The sequence below is a fragment of the Oncorhynchus masou genome, chromosome 12 (genome assembly GCF_036934945.1).
Source record: "Oncorhynchus masou masou isolate Uvic2021 chromosome 12, UVic_Omas_1.1, whole genome shotgun sequence".
In the NCBI taxonomy this organism is placed as follows: domain Eukaryota; kingdom Metazoa; phylum Chordata; class Actinopteri; order Salmoniformes; family Salmonidae; genus Oncorhynchus; species Oncorhynchus masou.
The window spans coordinates 89,576-103,327 of NC_088223.1; the positions used below are offsets into that span (position 1 = coordinate 89,576).

At 55.7% G+C, this 13,752-nt stretch overlaps 1 protein-coding gene across 4 annotated transcripts in view; it reads left to right on the forward strand.

Annotated features, from left to right (window-relative positions):
• LOC135549446 (BRD4-interacting chromatin-remodeling complex-associated protein-like) overlaps nt 1-13,752 on the forward strand; it is a 66,794-nt gene that overhangs the window by 26,068 nt on the left and 26,974 nt on the right. For all 4 annotated transcript variants that reach the window (XM_064979414.1, XM_064979416.1, XM_064979415.1 and 1 more), the window contains one exon: nt 6,252-8,159. In XM_064979414.1, the coding sequence (XP_064835486.1) occupies nt 6,252-8,159 (1,908 nt within the window). The remainder of the gene's footprint in view (nt 1-6,251; nt 8,160-13,752) is intronic.

A 13,752-nucleotide genomic window follows, 5' to 3' on the forward strand; every position in this document is an offset into this window, starting at 1 on the left:
TTCTCTTTGATTATAATCACAGCCGTATATATCCCCACCCCCAAGCAGACACATCGATGGCTCTGAACAAACTTTATTTAACTCTTGGCAAACTGGAAACCATTTATCCTGAGGCTGCATTCATTGTTGTTGGGGATTTTAACAAGGCTAATCTGAAAACAAGACTCCCTAAATTTTATCAGCATATCGATTGCGCAACCAGGGGCGGAAAAACCTTGGATCACTGTTACTCTAACTTCCGCGACGCATATAAGGCCCTGCCCCGCCCCCTTTTCGGAAAAGCTGACCACGACTCCATTTTGCTGATACCTGCCTACAGACAAAAGCTAAAAAAGAAGCTCCCACGCTGAGGTCTGTCCAACGCTGGTCCGACCAAGCTGACTCCACACTCCAAGACTGCTTCCATCACGTGGACTGGGACATGTTTCGTATTGCGTCAAATAACAACATTGACGAATACGCTGATTCGGTGTGCGAGTTCATTAGAACGTGCGTTGAAGATGTCGTTCCCATAGCAACGATTAAAACATTCCCTAACCAGAAACCTTGGATTGATGGCAACATTCGCGTGAAACTGAAAGCGCGAACCACTGCTTTCAATCAGGGCAAGGTGTCTGGTAACATGACTGAATACAAACAATGCAGCTATTCCCTCCGTAAGGCTATCAAACAAGCTAAGCGTCAGTACAGAGACAAAGTAGAATCCCAATTCAACGGCTCAGACACAAGAGGCATGTGGCAGGGTCTACAGTCAATCACGGACCACAGGAAGAAATCACGGACCAGGATGTCTTGCTCCCAGGCAGACTAAATAACTTTTTTGCCCGCTTTGAGGACAATACAGTGCCACTGACACTGCCTGCATGGAAAAATGCGGTCTCTCCTTCACTGCAGCCGAGGTGAGTAAAACATTTAAACGTGTTAACCCTCGCAAGGCTGCAGGCCCAGACGGCATCCCCAGCCGCGCCCTCAGAGCATGCGCAGACCAGCTGGCTGGTGTGTTTACGGACATATTCAATCAATCCCTATACCAGTCTGCTGTTCCCACATGCTTCAAGAGGGCCACCATTGTTCCTGTTCCCAAGAAAGCTAAGGTAACTGAGCTAAACGACTACCGCCCCGTAGCACTCACTTCCGTCATCATGAAGTGCTTTGAGAGACTAGTCAAGGACCATATCACCTCCACCCTACCTGACACCCTAGACCCACTCCAATTTACTTACCGCTCAAATAGGTCCACAGACAATGCAATCTCAACCACACTGCACACTGCCCTAACCCATCTGGACAAGAGGAATACCTATGTGAGAATGCTGTTCATCGACTACAGCTCGGCATTCAACACCATAGTACCCTCCAAGCTCGTCATCAAGCTCGAGACCCTGGGTCTCGACCCCGCCCTGTGCAACTGGGTACTGGACTTCCTGACGGGCCGCCCCCAGGTGGTGAGGGTAGGCAACAACATCTCCTCCCCGCTGATCCTCAACACTGGGGCCCCACAAGGGTGCGTTCTGAGCCCTCTCCTGTACTCCCTGTTCACCCACGACTGCGCGGCCACGTACGCCTCCAACTCAATCATCAAGTTTGCGGACAACACAACAGTGGTAGGCTTGATTACCAACAACGACGAGACGGCCTACAGGGAGGAGGTGAGGGCCCTCGGAGTGTGGTGTCAGGAAAATAACCTCACACTCAACGTCAACAAAACTAAGGAGATGATTGTGGACTTCAGGAAACAGCAGAGGGAACACCCCCCTATCCACATCGATGGAACAGTAGTGGAGAGAGTAGCAAGTTTTAAGTTCCTCGGCATACACAACACAGACAAACTGAATTGGTCCACTCACACAGACAGCATCGTGAAGAAGGCGCAGCAGTGCCTCTTCAACCTCAGGAGGCTGAAGAAATTCGGCTTGTCACCAAAAGCACTCACAAACTTCTACAGATGTACAATCGAGAGCATCCTGGCGGGCTGTATCACCGCCTGGTACGGCAACTGCTCCGCCCTGTTACAGGAAGGCCATAAAGATCATCAAGGACATCAACCACCCGAGCCACTGCCTGTTCTCCCCGCTATCATCCAGAAGGCGAGGTCAGTACAGGTGCATCAAAGCTGGGACCGAGAGACTGAGAAACAGCTTCTATCTCAAGGCCATCAGACTGTTAAACAGCCACCACTAACATTGAGTGGCTGCTGCCAACACACTGACACTGACTCAACTCCAGCCACTTTAATAATGGGAATTGATGGGAAATGATGTAAAATATATCACTAGCCACTTTAAACAATGCTACCTTATATAATGTTACTTACCCTACATTATTCATCTCATATGCATACGTATATACTGTACTCTATATCATCGACTGCATCCTTATGTAATACATGTATCACTAGCCACTTTAACTATGCCACTTTGTTTACATACTCATCTCATATGTATATACTGTACTCGATACCATCTACTGTATCTTGCCTATGCTGCTCTGTACCATCACTCGTTCATATATCCTTATGTACATATTCTTTATCCCCTTACACTGTGTATAAGACAGTAGTTTAGGAATTGTTAGTTAGATTACTTGTTGGTTATTACTGCATTGTCAGAACTAGAAGCACAAGCATTTCGCTACACTCGCATTAACATCTGCTAACCATGTGTATGTGACAAATAAAATTTGATTTGATTTTCTCTCTTCTCGTCCTCCGTCAGACCTTTTCTCTCTTCTCGTCCTCCGTCAGACCTTTTCTCTCTTCTCGTCCTCCGTCAGACCTTTTCTCTCTTCTCGTCCTCCGTCAGACCTTTTCTCTCTTCTCGTCCTCCGTCAGACCTTTTCTCTCTTCTCGTCCTCCGTCAGACCTTTTCTCCCCCTTCTCGTCAGACCTTTTCTCCCTCTTCTCGTCAGACCTTTTCTCCCTCTTCTCGTCAGACCTTTTCTCCCTCTTCTCGTCCTCCGTCAGACCTTTTCTCCCCCTTCTCGTCTGACCTTTTCTCCCTTCTCGTCAGACCTTTTCTCCCTCTTCTCGTCAGACCTTTTCTCCCTCTTCTCGTCAGACCCTTTCTCCCTCTTCTCGACAGACCTTTTATCCCTTCTCGTCAGACCTTTTATCCCTTCTCGTCAGACCTTTTCTCCCCCTTCTCGTCCTCCGTCAGACCTTTTCTCTCTTCTCGTCCTCCGTCAGACCTTTTCTCCCTTCTCGTCAGACCTTTTATCCCTTCTCGTCAGACCTTTTCTCCCTCTTCTCGTCAGACCTTTTCTCCCCCTTCTCGTCCTCCGTCAGACCTTTTCTCTCTTCTCGTCCTCCGTCAGACCTTTTCTCCCTCTTCTCGTCCTCCGTCAGACCTTTTCTCTCTCTTCTCGTCCTCCGTCAGACCTTTTCTCCCTCTTCTCGTCAGACCTTTTCTCCCCCTTCTCGTCTGACCTTTTCTCCCTCCTCGTCAGACCTTTTCTCCCCCTTCTCGTCAGACCTTTTCTCCCCCTTCTCGTCAGACCTTTTCTCCCCCTTCTCGTCAGACCTTTTCTCCCCCTTCTCATCAGACCTTTTCTCCCCCTTCTCGTCAGACCTTTTCTCCCCCTTCTCGTCAGACCTTTTCTCCCCCTCCTCGTCAGACCTTTTCTCCCCCTTCCCGTCAGACCTTTTCTCCCCCTTCTCGTCAGACCTTTTCTCCCCCTTCTCGTCAGACCTTTTCTCCCCCTTCTCGTCAGACCTTTTCTCCCCCTTCTCGTCAGACCTTTTCTCCCCCTTCTCGTCAGACCTTTTCTCCCCCTTCGTCAGACCTTTTCTCCCCTTCTCGTCAGACCTTTTCTCCCCCTTCTCGTCTGACCTTTTCTCCCTTCTCGTCAGACCTTTTCTCCCCCTTCTCGTCTGACCTTTTCTCCCCCTTCTCGTCAGACCTTTTCTCCCCCTTCTCGTCAGACCTTTTCTCCCTCTTCTCGTCAGACCTTTTCTCCCTCTTCTCGTCCTCCGTCAGACCTTTTCTCCCCCTTCTCGTCTGACCTTTTCTCCCTTCTCGTCTGACCTTTTCTCCCTTCTCGTCAGACCTTTTCTCCCTCTTCTCGTCAGACCTTTTCTCCCTCTTCTCGTCAGACCCTTTCTCCCTCTTCTCGACAGACCTTTTATCCCTTCTCGTCAGACCTTTTCTCCCTTCTCGTCAGACCTTTTCTCCCCTTCTCCCTCCGTCAGACCTTTTCTCTCTTCTCGTCCTCCGTCAGACCTTTTATCCCTTCTCGTCAGACCTTTTATCCCTTCTCGTCAGACCTTTTCTCCCTCTTCTCGTCAGACCTTTTCTCCCCCTTCTCGTCCTCCGTCAGACCTTTTCTCTCTTCTCGTCCTCCGTCAGACCTTTTCTCTCTCTTCTCGTCCTCCGTCAGACCTTTTCTCCCTCTTCTCGTCAGACCTTTTCTCCCCCTTCTCGTCTGACCTTTTCTCCCTTCTCGTCAGACCTTTTCTCCCCCTTCTCGTCTGACCTTTTCTCCCCCTCCTCGTCAGACCTTTTCTCCCCCTTCTCGTCAGACCTTTTCTCCCCCTTCTCGTCAGACCTTTTCTCCCCCTTCTCGTCAGACCTTTTCTCCCCCTTCTCGTCAGACCTTTTCTCCCCCTTCGTCAGACCTTTTCTCCCCCTTCCCGTCAGACCTTTTCTCCCCCTTCTCGTCAGACCTTTTCTCCCCCTTCTCGTCAGACCTTTTCTCTCCCTTCTCGTCAGACCTTTTCTCCCCCTTCTCGTCAGACCTTTTCTCCCCCTTCTCGTCAGACCTTTTCTCCCCCTTCTCGTCAGACCTTTTCTCCCCCTTCTCGTCAGACCTTTTCTCCCCCTTCTCGTCTGACCTTTTCTCCCTTCTCGTCTGACCTTTTCTCCCCCTTCTCGTCTGACCTTTTCTCCCCCTCCTCGTCAGACCTTTTCTCCCCCTTCTCGTCAGACCTTTTCTCCCCCTTCTCGTCAGACCTTTTCTCCCCCTTCTCGTCAGACCTTTTCTCCCCCTTCTCGTCAGACCTTTTCTCCCCCTTCTCGTCAGACCTTTTCTCCCTCTTCTCGTCCTCATTAGACCTTTTCTCCCTCTTCTCGTCCTCCGTCAGACCTTTTCTCTCTTCTCGTCCTCCGTCAGACCTTTTCTCTCTGCTCGTCCTCCGTCAGACCTTTTCTCTCTCTTCTCGTCCTCCGTCTGACCTTTTCTCCCCCTTCTCGTCCTCCGTCTGACCTTTTCTCCCCTTCTCGTCCTCCGTCTGACCTTTTCTCCCCCTTCTCGTCCTCCGTCTGACCTTTTCTCCCCCTTCTCGTCTGACCTTTTCTCCCCCTTCTCGTCAGACCTTTTCTCTCCCTTCTCGTCAGACCTTTTCTCTCCCTTCTCGTCAGACCTTTTCTCCCCCTTCTCGTCCTCCGTCAGACCTTTTCTCTCTTCTCGTCCTCCGTCAGACCTTTTCTCCCTTCTCGTCAGACCTTTTATCCCTTCTCGTCAGACCTTTTCTCCCTCTTCTCGTCAGACCTTTTCTCCCCCTTCTCGTCCTCCGTCAGACCTTTTCTCTCTCTTCTCGTCCTCCGTCAGACCTTTTCTCCCTCTTCTCGTCAGACCTTTTCTCCCCCTTCTCGTCTGACCTTTTCTCCCTTCTCGTCAGACCTTTTCTCCCCCTTCTCGTCTGACCTTTTCTCCCTTCTCGTCAGACCTTTTCTCCCCCTTCTCGTCTGACCTTTTCTCCCTTCTCGTCAGACCTTTTCTCCCTTCTCGTCAGACCTTTTCTCCCCCTTCCCGTCAGACCTTTTCTCTCCCTTCTCGTCAGACCTTTTCTCCCCCTTCTCGTCAGACCTTTTCTCCCCCTTCTCGTCAGACCTTTTCTCCCCCTTCTCGTCAGACCTTTTCTCCCTCTTCTCGTCCTCATTAGACCTTTTCTCCCTCTTCTCGTCCTCCGTCAGACCTTTTCTCTCTGCTCGTCCTCCGTCAGACCTTTTCTCCCTCTTCTCGTCCTCCGTCTGACCTTTTCTCCCCCTTCTCGTCCTCCGTCTGACCTTTTCTCCCCCTTCTCGTCCTCCGTCTGACCTTTTCTCCCCCTTCTCGTCCTCCGTCTGACCTTTTCTCCCCCTTCTCGTCCTCCGTCTGACCTTTTCTCCCCCTTCTCGTCCTCCGTCTGACCTTTTCTCCCCCTTCTCGTCAGACCTTTTCTCCCCCTTCTCGTCAGACCTTTTCTCCCCCTACTCGTCCTCCGTCAGACCTTCTTTTCATCTTCCATCACAGACCTTCTCCCTCTTCTTTCATAGTGCCACATTCCAGAGGTCCTGCCCCCAGTCCAGCTGCTGTCCAATGAGCAGCCAGTCTTGCCTCGGGTCAGTGTGGACCTGGACTTCCTGGAAGATGATGTCATACTGGGCGAGTCGCCGGGCGGTAGCGGTAGCAACACCATGGAGCCATGTGACATCCTGCAGCAGAGCCTGGCGGAGGCTAACATTACAGAGCAGAGTCTGCAGGAGGCCGAGGCAGAGCTGGACCTGGGCTCCTTCGACCTCACCATGCCAGGTCTGACTCAGGTGGTCCAGACCCTGCCCTGTACAGACAGCCTGACTGGGTCTGGAGGGACCGCCGTGGGGGTGGGGCTCCCCATCTTCCCTGAAGCTCCAGGCTCCTCCGCCACCCCTCCCCAGGCCACAGCTGACATGCTGGGCTCGGTGCTGGCCCAACAGGGCCTGGAGTTTGGGCCCCAGGTCATGAACAAGGCCCAGACCATCAGTATGCAGCCTTTCATTCAGCAGGTGGCAGGCCTGGGTAACGTCACCCTTCAGCCAATCGCCTCCCTCCAGGCTATACCTAACGGCTGTCAGTCAGGACACCTGGGACTGGGACAGATACAGGTGATGGGCCAGCCCACTGTGATGACTATGAACCAATCAGGACAGCCCATCCTGGCCAAGAGTATGGGAGGATACCAGCTGCACCAGCCTGGCCCCGAGGCACAGGGGGCAGGTGGGCAGGGCGGACTGGGAGGGGGACTTCTGATCCAAGGGGGAAAAGCTACTCTGGGATCTCCAGTTTTAAATGGCCCGGCGTTGGGCACTAACAGTAACGGTAGCACCATAACTGCTGCTGGAAGCTTGGGTCAACAGGGTCAGAACCTGATCATCCAGCGAACCCCGACCCCCATCCAGCCCAAACCCCCCCAGGGGGGTGCAGCCATCCAGCCCAAACTGTTCAAGCAGCAGCAGGCTCAGCCCCACACCCTCCAGAATGATGCCAACAAGGCTCTTGGGGCTCAGGTCCCTGTCTCCGCTGCCCAGAATGTAGCCTTCCTGACAGGCAAGCCTGGCGCCAACGTGGTCCTGACCTCCCAGGCAGGGCTTCCCCAACAGGCTCTGTTCAAACAGCAGACAGCCCACCACCCCTCTGGGAAAGCACTCAGTGTCCACCTGCTCAACCAGCCTGGCAGCATCATGCTGGGGGGGCAGAACCACCAGTTCCTCCTGCCACAGCAGCTAGCTGGGGGTCAGATCCTGACGCAGCACCCTGGGGGCCACATCATCACCTCCCGGGGGCCTGGGGGCCAGCTGATAGCCAACCAGATCCTGGCTCAGCACCAGAACATCAACCTGGGCCAAGTGCTGACTACTCAGGGCCACCCTCTGCTCCAGGGCCACATCCAGCTGCAGCCGGGCCAGATGGGTGTGGGACATCAGCTCTTCCAGATGCCTGTCACCCTCTCCCAGAGCCAGAGCCACCCAGTCACGGGCCACCAGGCCCACACAGTGATCCAGGGCATGCCCTTGCACAACTCCCTGGCCATGCTGAGCCAGGTAGAAGGGTTGAGTCCTGCTGTCAGCCTGCAGCCCGCTCTGCAGCCACAGCCAGGGGGCGTTCCCAGCAGCGGGGTGGGAGGGGCTGCTGCCATTGCACAGGGCCAGCCTGGGGGGAGTGTGCCGATGCGGGGGAGTTCTACAGACCAGGCAGCCCACCCTGGACAAGCCCCTCAGCCCTCCTCCATCCTCTCTATGCAGGCTGGGCCCTCTGTCTCCATGGCCATGCCTGTCTCCTCCTCCTCTCCGTCCTTATCTGTATCCACCACACTGGTCCCCCACCTAGCCCAGCAGCACAGCCCCGGGAGCAGGGTGCTCTTCACGGGCCACCAGGGCTCCAGCATGATCCTCAGCCAGGAACACCTCCAGATGTTCCTCCAGCAGGTCAGTGTTCCTCCCCGCTCTCTCTCTGCCTCTCCCCGCTCTCTCTCTGCCGCTACGTCTTTTCCTCTACGTCGCTACCTCTGTCTTCTACCTTTACGTCTCTTCCTCTCTACCGCTAGGTCTCTACTTCTACGTCTCTTCCTCTCTACCTGTCTACATCTCTGTCTCTACGTCTACCTCTACGTCTCTACCTCTCTACCTCTACTTCTCTACCTCTACTTCTCTACCTCTACTTCTCTACCTCTACAGCTCTACCTTTACATCTACTTCTCTTCCTCTATCGCTACCTCTCTACATATCTACCTTTGTCTCTACCTTTACATCTACCTCTACGTCTCTACTTCTCTACCTCTACGTCTCTACCTCTACTTCTCTACCTCTACGTCTCTACCTTTACATCTACTTCTCTTCCCCTCTACATCTACTTCTCTTCCCCTCTACCTCTACGTCTCTTCCCCTTTACCTCTACGTTTCTTCCCCTCGACCTCTACGTCTCTTCCCCTCGACCTCTACGTCTCTTCCCCTCGATCTCTACGTCTCTTCCCCTCTACGTCTCTTCCCCTCTACGTCTCTTCCCCTCTACGTCTCTTCCCCTCTACGTCTCTTCCCCTCTACGTCTCTTCCCCTCTACGTCTCTTCCCCTCTACGTCTCTTCCCCTCTACGTCTCTTCCCCTCTACGTCTATTCCCTTCTACGTCTACGTCTCTTCCCGTCTACGTCTCTTCCCCTCTACGTCTCTTCCCCTCTACGTCTCTTCCCCTCTACGTCTCTTCCCCTCTACGTCTCTTCCCCTCTACGTCTCTTCCCCTCTACGTCTCTTCCCCTCGTCGTCTCTTCCCCTCGTCGTCTCTTCCCCTCGACCTTTACATCTACTTCTCTACCTCTATACCTTTACATCTACTTCTCTTCCTCTCTACGTCTCTACTTCTACGTCTCTACCTTTACATCTACTTCTCTTCCTCTCTACCTCTACCTCTACTTCTCTTCCTCTCTACCGCTACGTCTCTACCTTTACATCTACTTCTCTTCCTCTCTACCTCTACGTCTCTACCTTTACATCTACGTCTCTACCTTTACATCTACGTCTATGCCTCTTCCCCTCTACCTCTACGTCTCTACGTCTCTTCCTCTTATGTCTCTACCTTTACTTCTACGTCTCTACTTCTACGTCTCTACTTCTACGTCTCTACCGCTACGTCTCTACCGCTACGTCTCTACCGCTACGTCTCTACCCCTCTACCTCTACGTCTCTTCCCCTCTACCTCTACGTCTCTTCCTCTCTACTGCTACGTCTCTACCGCTACTTCTACTTCTCTTCCTCTCTACGTCTCTACTTCTACATCTCTACCTTTACATCTATTTTTCTTCCTCTCTACCTCTACGTCTCTACCTTCACATCTACTTCTCTTCCTCTCTACCGCTACGTCTCTACCTTTACATCTACTTCTCTTCCTCTCTACGTCTCTACTTCTACGTCTCTACTTCTACGTCTCTACCTTTACATCTACTTCTCTTCCTCTCTACCGCTACGTCTCTACCACTACGTCTCTCTCTCTCTCTCACCCCCTGACTCTCTCTCTTTCTCTCTCTCTCTCTCTCCTGCCCCCTGAATCTCTCTCTCTCTCCAGCCCCCTGAATCTCTCTCTCTCTCCAGCCCCCTCACTCTCTCTCTCTCAGCCCTCTCTCTCTCCAGCCCCCCCTCTCTCTCTCCAGCCCCCCCTCTCTCCAGCCCCCTCTCTCTCTCTCTCTCTCTCTCTCTCTCTCTCTCTCTCAGCCGCCTGACTCTCTCTCTCTCCAGTCCCCCTCTCTCTCTCTCTCTCTCCAGCCCCCTGACTCTCTCTCTCTCTCGCCCCCTGACTCTCTCTCTCTCCAGCCCCCTGAATCTCTCTCTCTCCAGCCCCCTGAATCTCTCTCTCTCTCTCCAGCCCCCTGAATCTCTCTCTCTCTCCCTCCAGCCCCCTGAATCTCTCTCTCTCCAGTCCCCCTCTCTCCAGCCCCCTCTCTCTCTCTCTCTCCAGCCCCCTGACTCTCTCTCTCCAGCCCTCTCTCTCGCTCCAGCCCCCTCTCTCTCTCTCCAGCCCCCCTCTCTCTCTCTCTCTCCCAGCCCCCCCTCTCTCTCTCTCCCAGCCCCCCCTCTCTCTCTCTCTCTAGCCCCCTCTCTCTCTCTCTCAGCCCCCTCTCTCTCTCTCTCCAGCCCCCCTCTCTCTCCAGCCCCCCCCCTCTCTCTCTCTCTAGCCCCTCTCTCTCCAGCCCCCTCTCTCTCTCTCTCTCTCTCCAGCCCCCTCTCTCAGCCCCCTCTCTCTCTCTCTCAGCCCCCTCTCTCTCTCTCTCCAGCCCCCCCTCTCTCTCTCTCTCCAGCCCCCCTCTCTCTCTCTCTCAGCCCCCCCTCTCTCTCTCTCTCTCCAGCCCCCTCTCTCTCTCTCTCTCTCCAGCCCCCTCTCTCTCTCTCCAGCCCCCTCTCTCTCTCTCTCCAGCCCCCTCTCTCTCTCTCTCTCTCTCTCTCCAGCCCCCCCTCTCTCTCTCCAGCCCCCTCTCTCTCTTTTCTCTCTCAGCCCCCTCTCTCTCTCTCTCTCTCTCTCTCTCTCTCTCTCTCTCTCTCTCTCTCTCTCTCCAGCCGCCTGACTCTCTCTCTCTCTCCAGTCCCCCCTCTCTCTCTCTCTCTCTCTCTCTCCAGCCCCCTGACTCTCTCTCTCTCCCGCCCCCTGACTCTCTCTCTCCAGCCCCCTGAATCTCTCTCTCTCCAGCCCCCTGAATCTCTCTCTCTCTCTCCAGCCCCCTGAATCTCTCTCTCTCTCTCCAGTCCCCCTCTCTCAGCCCTCTCTCTCTCTCTCTCCAGCCCTCTCTCTCTCCAGCCCCCTCTCTCTCTCTCTCCCAGCCCCCCCCCCTCTCTCTCTCTCTCTCCAGCCCCCCTCTCTCTCTCTCTCCAGCCCCCTCTCTCTCTCTCTCTCTAGCCCCCTCTCTCTCTCTCTCCAGCCCCCTCTCTCTCTCTCTCCAGCCCCCCCCCCCTCTCTCTCCAGCCCCCCCCCTCTCTCTCTCTCTAGCCCCTCTCTCTCTCCAGCCCCCTCTCTCTCTCTCTCTCTCCAGCCCCCTCTCTCTCTCTCTCTCCAGCCCCCTCTCTCTCTCTCTCCAGCCCCCTCTCTCTCTCTCTCAGCCCCCCCTCTCTCTCTCTCTCCAGCCCCCCCCTCTCTCTCTCCAGCCCCCCCTCTCTCTCTCTCCAGCCCCCCTCTCTCTCTCTTTCTCTCTCAGCCCCCTCTCTCTCTCTCTCCAGCCCCCTCTCTCTCTCTCTCTCCAGCCCCCTCTCCCAGCCCCCCTCTCTCTCTCTCTCCAGACCCCCTCTCTCCTCTCCAGCCCCCTCTCTCTCTCTCTCTCCATCCCCCTCTCTCTCTCAGCCCCTCTCTCTCTCTCTCCAGCCCCCCCTCTCTCTCTCTCTCTCTCCAGCCCCCTCTCTCTCTCTCTCTCTCTCTCTCTCTCTCTCAGCCCCCTCTCTCTCTCTCTCTCTCTCTCTCCAGCCCCCCTCTCTCTCTCTAGCCCTCTCTCTCTCTCTCAGCCCCCTCTCTCTCTCTCTCTCTCTCTCTCTCTCCAGCCCTCTCTCTCTCTCTCTCTCTCTCTCTCTCTCTCTCTCTCTCTCTCTCTCTCTCTCTCTCCCAGCTCTCTCTCTCTCTCTCAGCCCTCTCTCTCTCTCTCCAGCCCTCTCTCTCTCTCTCCAGCCCCCTCTCTCTCTCCAGCCCCACCTCTCCCTCTCTCTCCAGCCCCCCCTCTCTCTCTCTCTCCTCCAGCCCCCCCTCTCTCTCTCCTCCAGCCCCCTCTCTCTCTCTCTCCCCTCCAGCCCCCTTCTCTCTCTCTCTCTCTCTCTCTCCAGCCCCCCTCTCTCTCTCTCCAGCCCCCTCTCTCTCTCTCTCCAGCCCCCTCTCTCTCTCTCTCTCAGCCCCACCTCTCTCTCTCCAGCCCCCTCTCTCTCTCTCTCTCCAGCCCCACCCTCTCTCTCTCTCTCTCCAGCCCCCTCTCTCTCTCTCTCTCTCTCTCCAGCCCCCTTTCTCTCTCTCTCTCCAACCCCCTCTCTCTCTCTCTCTCCAACCCCCTCTCTCTCTCTCTCTCTCCAGCCCCCCTCTCTCTCTCTAGCCCTCTCGCTCTCTCTCTCTCTCCAGCCCCCTCTCTGACTCTCTCTCTCTCTCTCTCCAACCCTCTCTCTCTCTCTCCAGCCCTCTCTCTCTCTCCAACCCTCTCTCTCTCTCTCTCCAACCCTCTCTCTCTCTCTCCAGCCCTCTCTCTTTCTCTCTCCAGCCCCCTCTCTTTCTCTCTCCAGCCCCCTCTCTCTCTCTCTCTCAGCCCTCTCTCTCTCTCTCAGCCCTCTCTCTTTCTCTCTCCAGCCCCCCCTCTCTCTCTCTCTCCAGCCCCCTCTCTCTCTCTCTCCAGCCCCCTCTCTCTCTCTCTCTCTCCAGCCCCCTCTCTCTCTCTCTCTCTCTCTCCAGCCCCCCTCTCTCTCCAGCCCCCCCTCTCTCTCTCTCTCCAACCCCCCTCTCTCTCTCCAGTCCCCCTCTCTCTCTCCAGCCCCCCCTCTCTCTCCAACCCCCTCTCTATCTCTCTCCAGCCCCCCTCTCTCTCTCTCTCCAGCCCCCCTCTCTCTCTCCCCAGCCCCCCCTCTCTCTCTCTCAGCCCCCCTCTCTCTCTCTCTCTCTCTCCAGCCCCCTCTCTCTCTCTAGCCCCCTCTCTCCAGCCAGCCCCCCCTCTCTCTCTCCAACCCTCTCTCTCTCTCTCTCTCCAGCCCTCTCTCTCTCCAACCCTCTCTCTCTTTCTCTCTCCAGCCCCCCTCTCTCTCTCTCCAGCCCCCTCTCTCTCTCTAGCCCCCCTCTCTCTCTCCAGCCCCCTCTCTCTCTCTCTCTCCAGCCCCCTCTCTCTCTCTCTCCAGCCCTCTCTCTCTCTCTCTCCAACCCTCTCTCTCTCTCTCTCCAACCCTCTCTCTCTCTCTCCAGCCCCCTCTCTCTCTCTCCAGCCCCCTCTCTCTCCCTCCAGCCCCCACTCTCTCTCCAGCCCCCTCTCTCTCTCAGCCCCCTCTCTCTCTCCAGCCCCCTCTCTCTCTCTCTCTCTCCAGCCCCCCTCTCTCCAGCCCCCTCTCTCTCTCTCTCTCTCTCTCCAGCCCCCTCCCTCTCTCTCTCCAGCCCCCTCCCTCTCTCTCTCCAGCCCCCCCTCTCTCTCTCAGCCCCCCCCCCCTCTCTCTCTCTCCCAGCCCCCGCCCCCTCTCTCTCTCTCCAGCCCCCTCTCTCTCTCTCTCTCTCCCTCCAGCCCCCTCTCTCTCTCTCCCTCCAGCCCCCTCTCTCTCTCTCCCTCCAGCCCCCACTCTCCCTCCAGCCCCTCTCTCTCTCCAGCCCCCTCTCCTCTCCAGCCCCCTCTCTCTCTCTCTCCAGCCCCCCTCTCTCTCTGTCTCTCTCTCTCTCAGCCCCCTCCCTCTCTCTCTCTCTCCAGCCCCCTCTCTCTCTCTCTCCAGCCCCGCCCCCTCTCTCTCTCTCCAGCCCCCCCTCTCTCTCTCTCCAGCCCCCTCTCTCTCTCTCCAGCCCCCCCCCTCTCTCTCTCTCTCTCTCAGCCCCCTCTCTCTCTC